We start from the raw sequence: 17,282 nt of genomic DNA on the forward strand, positions 1-17,282 counted from the left end.
AAATTAATTCAAGTCAGGTCGGGTCAGATTTTTTCGGCCCGATCTTACCTCAAATATAGATACTTGCTCATACTACTTTATTTTTATTTTTTAAACTAGGCTATTTTTCATTTATTTTCCATACTGCCAATCTCTAAAAGGGTCATCAGGGGTGCTGGAGCCTCTTCTCACGTAATTAAAATATTTGCCTCAACAACAATACATTACCTTAATAAAAAAAATACAGGTAAACTTGAGTATAACACTTAATTCTGCCAGTAGTTTTTTCAGCGAACACAAAGGAACATCTATCAATTTTAATCATTTTAATTACAGGGTACTAAAATTAACATTACATAAAATGTCTTTTTAAAAGAACCCATTGAATATTACAAAGATCTGTAAATCTTGAAAAGTTAGGATATAAAATCTTTTAACAGTGGTGCATAATTGAGAAAAATAATTTCCGATAAAATGTACAGCATATATTAACTGTTCTACCACGTTAAAACAAAAAAATGAGATGAACAACAAACTCGGACAAAAGAGATGAGTCGTCAGCGTCGTTTACGACGATGCATACGCACAATCGGCTCGTGTTAGGTCAATGTATGTAATCATAAAAAAAATTACAAGTGATGTCAGACCATCACTACACTGGCCTTGTTTCCATCATGTGACGTCATATCTAATCCACAGGTTTAAAAACTGTACACGAAACGGAGGTGGAAGCTTTAAAAAAAAAGGATCATTCCACCACAATGGGGTGGAATGGTGTGTTTTTATGCTACTGTACAAGCGCTAAATCAGATCCACTGATAGCTCGCGGTGGACTATACACAAAAAGGGGTCTTTGAGGAAGGTGGGGGAGACATGCATACGATGCGCTCCAGCCCTTATGAGGATGTTTTGTTTACGAGCTCACCAAATGGAGACCAGTCACGTCCAGGAGGTATTTCATCATCGGTGTCACATTCGTCGTTTCGGTAAACGGCGTGAAAGTGGAGTTCGGGCTAGCCTGAGTCCCCCTGAGTTAGCGCGACTTGAAGCGGACGTCGCCTTTGAGACGCCTGGTGAGGAAATAATACAAAAACTGGTTGATTTTAATCTCGCAGTTAGCTTCGGTGAGTTGACTGCGGTTAGTCTGGAGGGCAAAAAAATAAAAATTTGAGTCCCGCTCATTTCCTGAAAACTGCTTTTTGTGTTGAAGCGTCCCGCTGTGTGCTCGTGTCTTGGCTGTGCTGGTAAAGAGAGAGTAGGTGGGCGGTATTTAGATGAGAGGTGCTGTATCCAGGGTCAGGCCTTTGCTGGGGTCCAGGCTGGCAAAGAAGCGTACGTCGCGATCTTTGTCCGACTGGAGCGCCATCACTGTTTCTTCCAGCTCGTCCGAGGAGGCACAGCTCGCGTCTTTGAAGTAGGCTAGGAGGGTAATTGAGAGGTAGTTAGCTTAGCCTAAGCACTGGGCTCTGAAAAGGCAGGGGGAGCTTGGATAATAGCTTCCTATTTTCTGGCTAAATATAATCTATAAAAAAATATAGTACTCATTTGTCTCTGTGGTCCGGTGCATCATGATGTTTCCACTCAAAGTAATTCATTTTTTGGAGTGGTGTTTTTGGGGTCCTACCTTTCTCCATTACGCTCTGGCGCAGGGCCTTGGCCACCAAAACTCGTACGTTGGCCACCGGGTCTGACGAGAGGCTGAGCAGGCTGGGGAGAAGGTGCTGGCTGAACTGATCCATGGGCATGCAGTCTTCCTCTACGACCGCCTGGCCACAAACGGGCGCATCAAGGACGCGACCAAGACACAACGGGAAGGTTCGATACGCGCCCGCTCGGTCACCTGACAGATGAAGGCGAAAGCTTGCCGTCCGACCCACTTGGGACAGTGGCAGAATCTGACGGTAAGCTCGTTGATGAAGTTCACCCCTAAATCGTCGGCCCCGCTCGAGTATAACTTCTGGAGGATTTCCACCACCTGGAAAAAAAAAATCACAAAAGAATGAATAGGATACTGGTTTGAAGGTGTGCTCGAACCTTGCTCAGACATGATCACTTTGGTCATTAGCCAGTTTGTGAGACAAATTTCTTCATTATAAAATACATTTAAAAAACACTTCATACCCACAACAATGCAGAACAAGTTTAGGCAAAACTAAGAAAAAAACATTTTGCTGTCGCACCAGCAAAAGAAGCTTACGGATTTCATATGATGACTTCATAATTTAGAAGTTTCAAGTTGCAAAAGTTTTATCTTTTAACATCATGAGATCTTAGTTTTAGCGCACTAGCACAAGTAAAAAAAAAATAAAATAAATTCCAGCCATCAGGCTGTGCGACATACCAACTTGTACGAGATCCACCTGACTTCTGAGACCTTATCGGAGCAAAGCGTGAGTGCGATCTGCCTGAGGTAGTCGTAAACATCGTAGTGGCTGTACAATTCAATGATCAGGATGAGCTGCCTAGAAAGGAAGCCGCAACGAGAAAGGAAGGTAGTTAATTCTCAAGCATGTGTCACATTAGGACTAAAAAATGTGAGCCAGACGCACTCTGCCAGTTCGTATCGGAACCTCCAGTTGCGACTGTTGTCAGTCACCATGAACTCTTGCAGCTGGTACAAGTATTCTCTCCTTTTGTCTGCATGGAGCAACTGGAAGAACAAAATAAAACAATGGGCTCACATATTTCACTAAAGTTAGCGTGAGTTGAGGCCGATTACGAACCTTTAGGAAGTCATAGAGGTGCTTGAGGACACCGATGCGGACCTCGTCCAGGTCCTTGAGGAAACCATTAAAAATGGGAACCAAGTCCGCCGCGGTCAGCTGGTCGCCGAGAATGACCGCCAGTTCATGGATGGAGAACGCCAGTGTTCGGCGCACTTTCCACTGCAACAAAATTGAAGAAAAGACAAACGTGATCAGATCAAATCAGCAGAGGCTCCAAGATTCCGTGTGAAACACCTTCAATAAAATGCAGGTTTGTCATCTAGAAACATTAAATTGTGATGAAATAAATAATTTCTGCACCTACCTGCACATCAGTGGCTAACGTTTCGTACGTGTCTTTGAGGCAGTGCCAGTTCTGCCGACCCAAAGTGAGAGCAACGCCCGGCAGACTGAAGGCGCAGTGTTTCGCTATCTCCGTATCCACCGTCTGAGCTCGCGCTGGGTCCGTCATGGAGAGGTACTGATCCAACAGCTGCTGGGGAATTACATTCTGCGGGCCGACGAGGCAATTCCGCAGATAAGGGAGAGCCGGAATTTCAAAACATCCTGGAAGACGTACCTGGATTTTAGGTTTGTCTTCGCACACCGAGTCATCTCTTCCCTCTTCCTCCACACTTTCAATTAATTCTGATACCTGAGAAACAAAACAGTGTTGGAAAACCCAAGACTTCAGATTTAGCAGCTCATTTTTGTTTGTCATACCAAAACTGGGGAGCCAGGTGACATCTCTTCCGGATCCTCCAACGGTTCCGTCTGCGTCCTCTCATCTCCTTGCTCCTGGACCGGACATGTTTCAGTTTCTTCAGCGCTTTCCGTCGCTTGTTCCTCTTCCTCGAGAGTCTCGTCGACGTCGGACTGAACGTCAGGCGATTCGCTCTCGATAACCGGACTGTCGGCGTCGCTGTCCTCAGGGGACTCCATCAGCTGGCTTTCCGTGGGACTGTCGTCGGACGGGCTGTCGAGCTGAGCGGCCTTCAGGGCCGCTGCCAAAACCTGAACTTGAACTGGGGGACAACGGTAATGGAAAATGCTGTGACATTTTAAATGTGTGTTGGGAAAATCTGAGCTACAAATAGAGCGTTTGCTCACCTTGGACATCGGGGTTGTCCATATGTGGCTGCAAACAGTCTAAAACCATCTGGATCTGGTGACTGGTACTTTTACTCGAACTGGCCCTGGAATCGGAAATGCTCCTGAAGTCTTCTTCTTTCTGCTCACCTTTGCTCTCCTCCTTCGTCTTCTTCTCAATCATGTCCCCCATTTGGCAGGTGATCAATTCCAATTCCCCGCTGATATCCGGTAGCGGCGGCCTCCAAAAGTGGAAGGAGTTAAAGTTCTCGTCCGCATGTGGGGCATCTTTGGCGTTCCTGGCGTTGTTGCCGGCGTGGGCCGGGTTGTCTGGTCCCTCTCCGTGAGCAAAGCTGTGGTTGTTGTCTTCGTAGTTCATCTCCTCGGCTGCTGGCACGTGCTCTGGCGACGGTGTGGCCCGGCCGTCCTGGTTGGGCAGCGTGTGAGCGATTGGCCTTTCCGTGCGACGGCTGCTGATGTCAGCGCAGTTGAGGGAGTTCAAGGAGCAGTCGCTACAATGACAAAATGTACATTCTAAAGAGAAACCAAACATCAATCTGTCTAATTCAGGAAATGAGTAGGAACTGGTTCTGATCTCTCTCTAGTTGTTCTAGACCATCAGATGCATTCAAAGATCGGGTGCCAGCACATGTAATTTCCACAATTTAACTTTTAGCAGAGCTGGGTGCTATGGCCACATAAAACATTTTTTGAGTAACTGTTTTTTGCCCCACAGAAAGATTTGACAAAGAAAAAAAAATAATAGGACAAATAAGCAAAAGCAAACACATTTTCATGGAATAATACGAGAATTCCATTCTCTCACCTGCACCTGATGACTTCTTTACATGTTCATTAGTGTAGACATTTACTATGGTTTTGGCAAGATATATATTGTAATATCGACTATCACTATTAGCGCCTTTTTTACCTGTCTAACGTGCACCTAGAAACATCCAGTAGCCCTCCGTCATCTCTGAAGTAGAGGCCTGCACTGGTTGGGTTGGCAAAAGTGGAGATGAAACGACCCAGAGACTGAAAAGCAGCCTGTCGAACCTAGATCAAAAAACAAAGTTATAATTGAACAACATGTTGTCAGCTATTGTGTTTGTGTGTATGTTTGTTTGTTTGTCATACATACCCAGCGAGACTGATCGCTGATGAGGCTGATGAAGAGTGGGGACAACTTTGTACGTCGCACTTCAGGCAAGGTAGAATTTGAGACCATCATGAAGCACTCGGCGCAGGCTTTCCTAATGCCCCACAGGCTGTCCGAGCAGAGTTCAAAGAACTTGGGAATCTACGTCACGACAAGACAATGAACAGACTTAATTAAACATGCATCGCCAGCATAGGCACCCCAACATGAACTTCGAGACTTAAAAAGTCATTTTAAAAATCCTCACCAATAGGTTTTCTGTGGCTTCCTGACCCACAATTGAACAGAACTCCCCAAAATTGGCCGCACAGACCTAGAGGTTACAAGGGGGAAAATAACACTTAACACATCCGTGTGTATCCTTTCAGAATTTCAGCCAGTCAACCAGGGACTTAAAATTCCACAGGAAAATAACAGGGATTTGCCTGCCAGGCTGATGCGCAAAACCAAAGTGTGACCTGCATATTTATGACCATAATTCCTCCTGAATAGCTGCATAACAACCCCAAAGTAAGATGTTCACTTGTAAAGCCAACGAGGCTACCTTCCGAACTTGAAAGAGTCTGGCGTCACTGCACAAATCACAGAAGCGCGGTAGTAGGAGCTGCTCCACCGTGTCTTTGCTTAGCATGGTCACCACTTTACACATGATCTAGACACAGAAGCAAATGATAAGTGCCGTTATAATCCTCCATTAACTTACCTGACTTGTGGCTGTAAAAGAGATCAGTCATAAAAGTGATGGGGCTGACAGCATAAAGAGGGGGATACAGTTTTTTATTTATTTTTTAAATTCAAACAAACCAGGATTTTATTTCTCAGCCACATCACTCAGTCCCATGTTTTCTGTTACTTACAGCAACCGCCTCAATCTTGTAATCGTCATCACTCCTAGGTTCGGTGAGATCCAGCAGAACTGGACAAACTTTGGTCTCCATGTCGGCCTTTGAGATGAGGCCCTGCTCCAACAGCACCAGCAGTGCCGCCTGGCTGGTCTTTCGCACCTGGAATAAAAGACATTGGATTCAAATTTCAATGCTATTTTGACCAATAATAGAATTTCAGACTAGTTTGTAAACTTACCTGGTTGTTGGGATCGGTGAGATAGCGAACCACTATAGGTACTAAGTATCTGGAGAAAGCGGCGGGGAAGTTGGGCCGACTCTCGTGCAAGAACATGGCGATGTTGGGGACCTGCTCCATCAGCTCGGCTCGTACGGTCGGCTCTGAATAGACACGTGTTAACGGCACATATGTGGCTTCCGCTTAAAGCACCTAATAGCACCAAGTACACCCGAGTTACAGAAAATGGTGTCTACCTCCATCTTCGGACATTCTAGCAACTGTCTCCATGACACTGATGAAGTCATTTTCATTATCGCTGAATTCGCGAAGCACATCGAGCAGCCCGCGAGCCACGATCTGCCTAAAAAGCCAAAGGAGCACCGGGTTAGTTAGCCTGCCTACATCCTGTGAGCGCATTCCAAAATCAAATAGCCAAGCTGGGGAAAAGCTCGCTCACAACAATCAAATGTTTATGCAAAGGACAAAAGAGTATTATTTTTTTCTGTGTGTGTGTTTTGGGGTTTCCAACCTCCAGGGCATTCTAAGTAAATAATAAATGGTGACTATTGTTGCATTGGCTTTTCCACATTCCGGTCCGAACAGACCTATTCGTACTATATTTGGAACCTTCTTTCAATATTCTGCTTCTTGTTGGAAGTCAGTGCAGGTATGTGATGAGCACATACGCTGGAATGTAGACCGTCTCTTCGGCGAAAAAGGGAGAGGAAACCTGAATGGTATGTCAATCTTGTATGACAAACTAATAACCCGGGTTGTTAACTTCACTGAGTCATAACAGGAATAAATTAATCTATTACCGCTTCATTCATAGTTTGAGTTGTATTTGTGCGGTGGATTTATATTCTTTTGTGGCCTATTTCGACAGCAAACAAGTTTAATTTACCGGTAAATACCCAACATTTAAAGCTCTGAGAAATGCGGTAGCCTGACAATGAGGAAAAACAAGAATAACAACTCCGTTGCAAATTGACATGGACGAGCGAGTTCACATGAAGGCTGCAGCTTTTCTAATCATGCTTCCTGCCAGATGTGGCACCACTTTGTAATCGGCACACTGACGGTGTTGTCATTTCCTGCGCCGTGGGTGTCAAAACTAGCATACTTTAGGTTGTGGGCTGAACAAGATGAACACTTTTGGGTTATGCAAATCCAAACATGATGCAATATCATTTTGACTTTAAAAGATATTTGTCAACGCGAACTTGATATTTAACAAGCAAGGCCAAAAACTTGTGCTGAACAAAGAAAAGGAGTATTGTAATCCTACTTATAGCGAGGTAGCATATACATTCAATAAAATTTTTGCTGTTTTATGTATCTTTATACCCATATTTGTTGTCTCTCCAGCTAGAGTTTTGATTAACATGACAATATGATTAACCACAGAGGTGGTATTGAAACTTCCTAATGGCACAGCAAAACCATTTTAGCATAACAACTCACATCTACTATTTGGCATGACCAAGTATCTGAACCGGACCGGATTATAAACTACAAAGAGGAAATACATATATTTATATATATATATATAAGGGTACTATTTATAAAAAGCCGCTAGCATGCAGCGAAGGCATCAACACACTCTGCCGCTATAAAAATCGTCACATAAAACTGCTCCTAGCACTAATATGTGCTACCAAAGATGGAAAGCAAATAGAGAACTGGGAAATGTGGATCACTTCACTCTATCGAAGCAATATGCCATAGGATTTGTAGTTTGTGTTATGCAGCACAGTTTTTTTAATACAAAAACATGCAGAAAGCTAAAGCACTAAAAAGTGCAAACATGATACATGATGGGAAGGGTTCCTTCATTTTTAACTCTTACCTGTTAAAGACATTTTCACTGAAAGCGTACTTCTCCAGCCTCCCGAGGGGCGTCAAGTTGTCCTGGCCCGCATCGAGGAAGGCTGTGATGCGGATGCTGTCACACTCTGAACCATAGTCATCAAATCCAACTGCAAGATCGAAACCAAGTGATTCTTAAGCACTTTGGGGCTCGACATTCAATCGCCAATCCAGTCTTTACTCAGTGGATTTAATTTTGTCCCAGAAACATTGATTGCAATCTTTAGAGCGGCTTGAAAAAGATCTTAAAATGTTTCAAATGTACATATCAGAAAGTTAAGAACATTTCTTCCCAAAATGGCCAAACAATTACCCCTAAAAACAATCAGAATTTAGTATGATAAAATGTGTAAATAAATTTTAATCATATAAGAACAATAAGTAATTGTGGAAAGGAGTGTAATCAGACTATTAAAACAAAAAATAACAACAATAATGTGGTACATGGTCAAATATAACGTATGATAAAACACTAAAATGACGTCATATGATTTTGATTTAGGATTATGATTTACTTTTTTTCTTATATCAAGTACTCACAATCATCCAGATCATCGTGGCCGTCTTCGAAGTACAAAGATAGACCTGCAATGAAGAATCACGTCAACACTTTATGCATTGCATAAATATGACTAACGACATGAGGTCAAAGTCTCCCTCCGTTAGACAAGACTGACATAAATCACCCTCCAAAATGAATGACTTTGTGAATGCAAAGAAAATAGTCAGAGTACCGGCAAGGACACGAGTTTTAAAGCAAAGGGCATGTCTTCCGAAATCTGCCTGGAACGCATTGGGATTTTTCTGCTGGCATTTAAACGAAATCAGGCACCGCAGTCTGACTGCAAACCACATCCCAAAAACTCTAGTGGCAGAGAAAAAAGGTGTTGACAGCCAGGGGTGAAAAAAATAATCTAATCAAGAGATTATGTTGTGGGTATTTGCCTAGCTGGTGAGAAGCCGAGCAAGTATTCAGCCCCTGAGGGAATGTCGAAAACTCTTGTCATGAACTGACTTGTTAACAGGTTGATTTGATGTAACTCCACTAGAGGTACCATTCTTTTCTTCTGACAAAGACATCTAATTAGGTATGGTTTTGGAGACTCACAACTAGAATTTGGGCCAGTGCACGTAGTACCTCAGTAAATTTTATAATTAAAATATACATAAATTAAGGGTGACACTTGATTAAAATATTTAATCAAATGACTAATTACTTTTCAATAACCACACTGCAAAATGACTTTAGTGGATGACTGAATTAATTCATATACTGAAAATTGCAGTTTAATACAAAATAGTAGAAAATAATTGCATTTTTTTCCACATGTTAGCTACATGTTGAGGTATATATTTACACATACCTCAATTTCTTTAAACAATATATCATTGTTGGATTAAATGAGCCTATTCAATCGAAATGAGGTCACCTCAGTGCCAATTGAATATTTCTACAATGTTCAGATATTCGACTTTTTGCTTGCAAATGGGCACATTTCAATTTATTTGCAGGCTCAATATGAACAGATATTCATTGCAGATATTGCTACCAAATTGCTTATGTACTGTTAATGTACAACTAATCATTAGTCTAAATATTTTAACGTTACCTCATCAGAAGTCTTTACGTGATATAAATGAGCGTGCTGGTTAGATGACAAAGAATGTTACTCACACTCCAAGATGGTCTCCACTTTTGGCTAATTAAGAGGTTTAAAATAACAGTGTCAGACAGTCTCATGTGATCACAGCACATGGTGGTGAAGCTCTCTGAAATATTCATGGTGTGTGTAAGCTTTCATAGTCGCATACCCCCAATACTATAGTAATAGATTTGACCAATAAAATGTTTTAATAATAGCTTGAATGCTTTTAACAACAACTTAGTTGCCTCACCAACCTTTTCTTAGTATCAGTAAATCATTTTACAAGCATGGTTTATTTTTTACTTTAAACCAAAAATTCCATTGTATTTAACGTTTAAATACAATGACAGAATCGTAATTGTCAAAAAGGTATATAGATGAGTTGCATTCAAATAGTTCCAAAACATTTTTGATAAAATAGATTTTAAGCAGTGTTAATGTTAATACTACATACTATAATTGTGCAAAAGTTTTTAGCCTTTTATTGCCTTTGACAACGATATACGTCCATCTGACTTGTTTCATTCTTCTGCTGTGGATTGCAATGAGTTAATTACTAGTATACGTCCAATCCATTTGAAGTGGGAAGGTGACAGCGAATGAGCATTTGTTCATTCGCTGCCGACCTTTCCACTACAAATGGAATGGGCATCTATCACTCTCAATGGCAGCCAGAGTAAAATTGGTATTTTCTTTCAAATTGATGACATTCTTCCATGGGTGTTTTTATTACTATCGATTATCATAAAGAATAAGAAACATGACCAATAATAAATCATAAACTTACTATTAATTTAGAACAGGTTTGCAATGCAATGTTACTTCAGAAGAACATAACTGAGTTGATTTAAACTTACTGGAATGCTGGAAGCAAAAGTACAATAGCAAGATGTGAAAACAACAGTGTTTACAGCTGCCCATCGTATGGAATGTGTATCGAATACAAAAATAACACGGACAAAATTAAACATGTAAATGCACTGTTTCCTTGTCCGGGTCGGGACACTCGGCGTGTTTCACTTGGCAAATCCACTCAGCGTGTCGTCCCAACAATAATATTTGGCGAGAGTCGCGTGCATGTTTTTGGATTTAGCCAGCTTATGCTGAAAATGACTTTAGCATTCCTGCTAACGCTGGCTAGGTCAAGGCACGGGCGTTTGCAGAGGAACCATAAAGCTCATAAATACAAAAAACCCGCGTGAATGTGCTAGCAAATGTACTTTTGTGCCCATCTTAACGCACGGAAAGAAGTTGTGGATGAATTAGCGAAGATAAACGGAGACATTTCTACATCCCCATTTAGCTTTTGTTAGCCTAATGGCTATTATGTTGCTAAGTTTGCTAACGCGATTCGGTCCAGCCCTTTCGCTTGTCTTGACTCGCTCAAGAAAACACTTTTTTTCTCCTCCAGGAAACCCAATGGTACAAATCGCACCTCAACGATTTCATGTCACCAATTCTTGGCATGAAATATCCCCCCAAACACACACAAAAACACTCCAGAGTGATCCATTACCTGCCATGTCGAAGATCGGTTCGGCTCTGCGGGCTGCCGTCCCGTGTGGGCTGTCACCGGGCACTCAGCTGTTATTCAAACCCACAAAAAAACAGTAGAAACACTTCCAGAATATACCTTCTGGAACCGGTCGATGGTGGGGGGGTTAAAACACGCTTGCGGTAATCAGCTTGGGAACAAAGTCGACATAACTCAGAGTGAACGAGGGCTTTTGTGCTCGAGTGGGAATCTCCACCGGACTCGGGTGAAGAAGAAGAAAAAAATAGCCGGAGAGTCACGTGACATCGCAGAATAGTTCCAAGATGGAGACGATGGTATGCTGAGCTACTTTCACTCCTCAGCAAGCCCGCTTTTCGCAAATATTATCCCACCATGGCAAACCCGGACCTCATGTCAACACCCAACTCCTTCTACAATTAAGATTTCTCCACTCCGAGAGGAAAACAAGAGTCGTCTTGGTAAAATATTCTAAACAAGGTAGCTAAAACGGAGAGGTGAGACGAAAACAAAAGTGCCAATGAACGTCCAGTCGGTGTAAAACAGGAAGCTGCCATGACATTAAGAGAGTTAAAAGTTTGTCTTTTGGGGGTAAGTCATCAGTTACTCGTTTTAAATCATGTCCTTCGTCCGGTATTTCCATGTTTTGGTAAATATGTTGCATCACAATGGCCTTCATTACGTTTTGCAAGGCTTTTTAGTTGGACTCATGCGATCAAAATGAATAAATCGTAAATTGTAGATCATTTCAATCCATTTAGTGGCGCGGCAGATGAGATGGTCAATTATTGTAAATGATTTACTACAAGAATACTACCGTTTTAGTTATATATATTTTTTAACTCCTTCGGGTACAGTGGTTACTCGCGGTTCAATTCATTCACTCACCTAGTCTAAATGGACTGGACGTCTATTTTGTAAAAATATACCTAGGAACGAATAGTTATTGGATATAACTGTTGTCCTGTATATTAATTGCGTTTTTTTTCCTAAATCTTCTCTGAAAAGCGTCAAATAGCAACAAACAGAGGAGTTTCCCCTATTTCATAGGCAAATTATATTTTGTAATAAAAAAAAACATGCATATTTGTAGTTATCACATTTTGGGTCATGCAAGCCACCTATTAATAAATGTGTAAAACAGGGTTTGACCCCCCAAAAAATTTAACGCTAATTTTGACAAATAAATAAAATACCATGAATAATGTGTCAATAAAAAACACAGCTGTTTGTTTAGTTAATCAGACAACAACAACTGAAAAAATAGTATTCATATGTTTGTTTGTTTTTTCCAGGCTCCCATAAACGATTATTTGAAATAATCCCATCAACAGGGAATTGTTTGCTTGTTAGAATTTGATGTGTAATAGATATGTACATGAATAGTTAATTATAGTACAGATCTAAAAAAAAACAACTGTATTTGTACATGGGATCCCACCCTCTAAGTAAATTTTATTTACTGTATAAAAGTACACACTTCTAGTTAATATAACTAATGGTATTAATATAACTAATACCATTAAAATACATCAATGAAGTGTGATTAACCTCAATAATTTGTTTTTAACTGATATTTAATGAAGTCCATATAAAATATAGGTCTTCCCTCAAATGGTAATTTCACAGTTTGTGAGTGACAAACTGCAAGGCTTATCAGCTGATTTTTTTTGTGTGAGGGACCGTAAATACAAAAAGGTAAACAGACTACATTGACCTAACAGGAGAAAATGTTCTCATGTCCCTTGGTTAAAAAACTAAAAACAATAGTGATCACACTCCGTATTGGTATTTTTGAACGCTTTGAATTGTTCGTGTTTGTCTGCAGGACACTGGTGTTGGCAAGTCAAGTATTGTTTGGAGATTTGTGGAAGACAGCTTTGACCCAAACATCAACCCGACTATTGGGTAAGTTTTGTAGGACAGTAGGAGGGAGATCTTAAATACCATTTTAAAGCACATGTTTAATTGCAAATTAATTTTAAATACCATTTTAAAGCACATTTTTAATTGGAAATTAATTAAATACAGTATCTCTACAGGCAGTGTTTTAAGTAACATTAATGTCCACGAGCTGATAAATGTGTGTTAAAAAGATACATACAAGCAAATCAAGTTTTTTTAACATGAGTTTTTTTTTTAATTTAATGACAAATATTTTAAGCAAAAATTTCAACTCAGTTCATAGCAATTAGCAGGTTGCCAGATAGTCAAAAGTTTTTATGTTTGTACATTCTATATATAATTACTTACACTGTATTGTGTATTGAATTTGCGAATGAAAACATCAAGGCTTTTGGTTACGTTGTGTTTAAGTGAAACTGAATCATGTTTATTTACCGGATAAAATCTTTTTATTTTCCTCCCACGCTGGGTAATTATGTTGTTCCTATGAATAACATTTTACTGTTTGTGATTGAGAAAGCAACATCCTGGTAATCTAATAATCTGTCACTGGTGCAATTATGGATGTATTATCAGATTTTTTTTTATGAATGAATTACAAGTCTTGGCCTTTTGATCTTTATTGTGCGCTCATGATCCCATTTGATAACACATTGTGTTCCACAGGGCATCTTTTATGACTAAGACGGTGCAATACCAAAATGAGCTGCACAAGTTCCTCATTTGGGACACAGCTGGACAAGAGCGGGTCAGTATAGTTCATTCAAATTCTTTAGTTTTATTTAAAATCATGGGTTTACATTCAAATGTGATTAAGACATGCTCCTTAGTTGAAAATGTAAGGCTTTTAGTTGACGCTTTTAAAGGCCTTGACTAGTAAAAATGCACTTCTGCTTTATTTCTGGCAGGGGGCAACATTTCCATTTCTGTGAGTCAAATTTGAAATTTTAATGCACATAAGAGTGGCAATTTTTTTGATGGGATCAGCTTTATTCACGTCACAATGGTACAGGACAGGACTAATTGAAAATGTTTAGCGTGGGAGGTTTAAATGTGTTATTAGAGAGAAGCCAGCAGTAAGGTTGAAGGCAATTTGCCTTTTTTTGCACCACACAATACTTCCCATCCGTGCACGTGGCGATATCTCTCTCGTCCTGCCGTCGTCCTCTCCTGAGAGGCGAGATAAGAGGCAGCCTGTCTTTCTTCTTCCTCTGGTGGTTGTTCGTCTCCATTGCAAACTTCAGGGGACAAACACGGCCGCGGTCAAGATAAGAGAGGATGAAACCCAAGCTGCCTCTTTGGTTGTCATGTGTCAAAGTCACTGCCACTTGCTTGTCTTTCTCTTGGATTAATGATCGTGCTTTACGTGTTGCTTTTTTTACTGCAGCAAAGTTTCCAGAAGTTGCTACTGAACTGAATAGCATTGTTCAAATAATGGAAATCAGCAGAAATTCCTCGTTCTGTGAGGATTTAAGGATGAAACGGACACTAGTTTCCATTTAAGTAACATTTGTGGCAGCGCGCCTGACATTCCGCTCATCTTTCTCTTGATGACTTCCATGTGTTTAAGGCACTTCTGAATTAAAACAAGGCCAGAACAATGTGTGGTTTTATTAAAAAAAGGCTGTAATAGCATTTCAGTATGATTTAGGAATTAGTTAGTAGGAGAATCCCAATGATTTTACTAGCTTCCATGTTTACACTGTTTTTCCTCCATTTATTGATATTATATTTCCTCCTATAGTTTCGAGCTCTGGCACCAATGTACTACAGAGGCTCCGCAGCGGCAATCATTGTTTATGACATCACAAAAGAGGTATTGTTTCTGTTGTAGGTGTGTACAGTCGCTTCTGATCCATATAAAGATCTTCTTGGCGAGAGTCGGAGCTGTCTCCGCTCTTCACTGAGTGGCACATCCTTCCCGCAGCTCTAGTTTGTATTCCTGTGGAGGGAAAAGTTGAATGCTTTTGGAACACGTAGCCCATTTATTTTCATTTAGTCTGTCTGTTAACTATAAAGTTTCAGGCTTTAGCCAAAAATACGATTGGAAACCAAGGAAACTGCTCTCTTAGCTTTCTTAGGAGACAGCATTCTTTGTTTTTTTTATTGTAAACACTTTGTGCAGTGATTACAGTATTACAAGCTCGTCAACATATGGTACATGTCGCTCGTGTGTGTTGTCAGGAATCCTTCCAAACGCTAAAGAACTGGGTCAAGGAGCTGCGTCAACACGGCCCTCCCAATATCGTGGTGGCCATCGCCGGCAACAAATGTGATTTGAACGATGCCAGGTGATCCTCTGATAGTAAAAGGGTCATTTATTCTGTTTTGTGCTAACAATTCTTTCCTAATTCACCCTGTTGTTTTTCCCTTTTCCGCCTTTCACCATCATGTTTAACTTTTTCACTGTGTTGTTTCCCTTTCTCGTTACCTTTTCCGTCTTTCACCCTCATTTTTCTCATTTCCTCTTTCTACAAATGTGATTTGAACGATGCCAGGTGATCCTCTGATAGTAAAAGGGTCATTTATTCTGTTTTGTGCTAACAATTCTTTCCTAATTCACCCTGTTGTTTTTCCCTTTTCCGCCTTTCACCATCATGTTTAACTTTTTCACTTTGTTGTTTCCCTTTCTCGTTAACCTTTTCCGTGTTCCGCCCTCATTTTTCTCATTTCCTCTTTCTTCCCTAATCACCCTCTTGTTTTTATTTTCCCTTTTCCACCGTTTGACCATACATTGGTTGGCAGGGAAGTCTTGGAAAAGGACGCTAAGGACTACGCCGACGCCATCCTTGCCATATTTGTCGAGACCAGTGCCAAGAACGCCGTCAACATCAACGAGGTTTTCATCGAAATAAGTAAGAATTAACTGAGCTTTGCTTCAAGCATACGTGGTGTGCTTGAGTTTTGCATTTGTCGTCACAGGTAAGCGCATCCCACTCGCGGACGGAGGTCTGGGAGCGTCGGGAAAAGGTTTCAAACTGGGGCGTCAAGAGTCAGAGTCTCGCAGGATATGTTGCTGATGCCCCTGGTGACAATTGTTGACATTTTCCGATTCTCATTCTTCCTGAATAACCGTCATTACAAGCATGAAAGGAGGACAAAAACAATGTTCACAATATGGATTTTAGAAGCGACTGATCAGGAAAGTCTATTTGGGCTGTCATTTCCCACTAATAAGACATATGAGAGTATTTTTGATAGTGCTTAAGTTATTGTTTTTAGGAATCTCTCTTCAGTCTAATGCAATTGTCTGTGCAATTCTTTATTTGGGTTTTTTAATGTTGAAAAATGCGCATTTTAACTGGTAGAAGAACGGTTTCAAGATGTGGCAGAAACAGTGGCCTTTTATCCGCTTGATTAACACGAATTTCACGTTTGTCATCAGTCTTTCCAGAAAACTTAAAATGCACTATAACTATTTCCTTAATCTCACTCGACTTCCTTGTACATGATTTTGTAGATCATGGACGCATCCATCAAACACCTGTTGTGATATTAGCTCTTTACGAACTGCCTTGTTCATTCCCTTTCCGTTTAGTCTTTGAATTGCTGCTACTTATTAACTGCTTAACAGCCTAAGTTTCAGCATTGTTTTATTTAATGCCTGACCTACATTAAAAAGAAAAAAAAATAATCAGCTCAACAAGATGACGTGGCACTACATGAGACATGCTTTAAACCCTGTGTGAACCTCTTTCTACAAACTACTCTCAGTTAGCGACCTTGGTTGGGCTGATTAAGCTTGCAATTTTAGGCACTTAACGTCTCAAAGAGATTGGTCATCCAAAGCGTATTTACTGCCAAGCATGTCTATACAGGTCAAATACTCAAAGAAAATTAAAAAACGTTGATGCCATAGTATTTTTTTTCTGGTTTTACTTGATTAACTTTTATGTTTCTTTTTTAAAACCATTTATTTTAGCTACACATGTCAAGTTTGATTGTGGATATATTATGGTTTGAAATGTAAGGAGTTGATGTGACAATTTCATAAATTTGGTTCACAGTTGGAAGACCGATTGTGAAATTATGATTGTGTTGGCTGCCGAATTCTGTGGATTGGGGTAAATTCCAGTAAATAAAACGCCAATAGTCTTGGGCTGGCCCTGGGAATGCCATTGGCCAACTTTATGTACAGTGTATTTTATGTCATATGACTTTGCATGTTACAAAATACAATAATATTCAATGCTAGAAGACATTGTAAAGCAATTACATTATTCTTTTTATGTATGTTTCATATTGACTCCTAATTTCTGTTTGCAGTGTATATTTCCAAAAGTGTGCCACGAAATTGTCAGTTTATTTCCGAATAAAGGATTTTTAAAATGTGTTTTGTCATTCAATCATGT

General features: G+C 40.4%; 2 protein-coding genes across 2 annotated transcripts; one reads left to right on the forward strand and one right to left on the reverse strand.

Moving 5' to 3' along the window:
- Window positions 1-290: 290 nt before the first annotated feature.
- ppp4r1l (protein phosphatase 4, regulatory subunit 1-like) lies at window positions 291-11,319 on the reverse strand. The gene is made up of 20 exons (XM_077602459.1): window positions 11,029-11,319; window positions 8,407-8,451; window positions 7,847-7,976; window positions 6,252-6,358; window positions 6,016-6,158; window positions 5,790-5,936; window positions 5,477-5,584; window positions 5,180-5,245; window positions 4,915-5,073; window positions 4,705-4,829; window positions 3,795-4,285; window positions 3,408-3,709; window positions 3,265-3,339; window positions 3,010-3,195; window positions 2,703-2,864; window positions 2,529-2,629; window positions 2,321-2,441; window positions 1,820-1,954; window positions 1,604-1,745; window positions 291-1,398 (listed from the first exon to the last, which is right to left on the reverse strand). Exons 1-20 carry the CDS (start codon window positions 11,033-11,035, stop codon window positions 1,250-1,252), a joined length of 2,901 nt encoding a protein of 966 aa, XP_077458585.1. The 5' UTR covers window positions 11,036-11,319; the 3' UTR covers window positions 291-1,249.
- On the forward strand, window positions 11,079-17,263 carry rab22a (RAB22A, member RAS oncogene family). Its single transcript, XM_077602473.1, has 7 exons — window positions 11,079-11,616; window positions 12,854-12,933; window positions 13,597-13,678; window positions 14,675-14,746; window positions 15,115-15,221; window positions 15,676-15,785; window positions 15,853-17,263. The coding sequence occupies exons 1-7, from the start codon at window positions 11,581-11,583 to the stop codon at window positions 15,948-15,950; spliced, it is 585 nt and encodes a 194-aa protein (XP_077458599.1). The 5' UTR covers window positions 11,079-11,580; the 3' UTR covers window positions 15,951-17,263.
- The last annotated feature ends 19 nt before the right edge of the window (window positions 17,264-17,282 follow it).

The sequence above is a fragment of the Stigmatopora argus genome, chromosome 6 (genome assembly GCF_051989625.1).
Source record: "Stigmatopora argus isolate UIUO_Sarg chromosome 6, RoL_Sarg_1.0, whole genome shotgun sequence".
Classification (NCBI taxonomy): domain Eukaryota; kingdom Metazoa; phylum Chordata; class Actinopteri; order Syngnathiformes; family Syngnathidae; genus Stigmatopora; species Stigmatopora argus.

Coding starts and splice junctions, on each gene's coding strand:
- ppp4r1l (XM_077602459.1), bottom strand. Junction 3,196..3,264: donor AAGACAAACCTAAAATCCAG/GTACGTCTTCCA, acceptor GTCGGCCCGCAG/AATGTAATTCCCCAGCAGCT. Junction 2,442..2,528: donor TTCCGATACGAACTGGCAGA/GTGCGTCTGGCT, acceptor CTTCCTTTCTAG/GCAGCTCATCCTGATCATTG.
- rab22a (XM_077602473.1), top strand. CDS start 11,581: ATGACATTAAGAGAGTTAAAAGTTTGTCTTTTGGGG. Junction 12,934..13,596: donor AACATCAACCCGACTATTGG/GTAAGTTTTGTA, acceptor TGTGTTCCACAG/GGCATCTTTTATGACTAAGA. Junction 13,679..14,674: donor ACACAGCTGGACAAGAGCGG/GTCAGTATAGTT, acceptor TTCCTCCTATAG/TTTCGAGCTCTGGCACCAAT.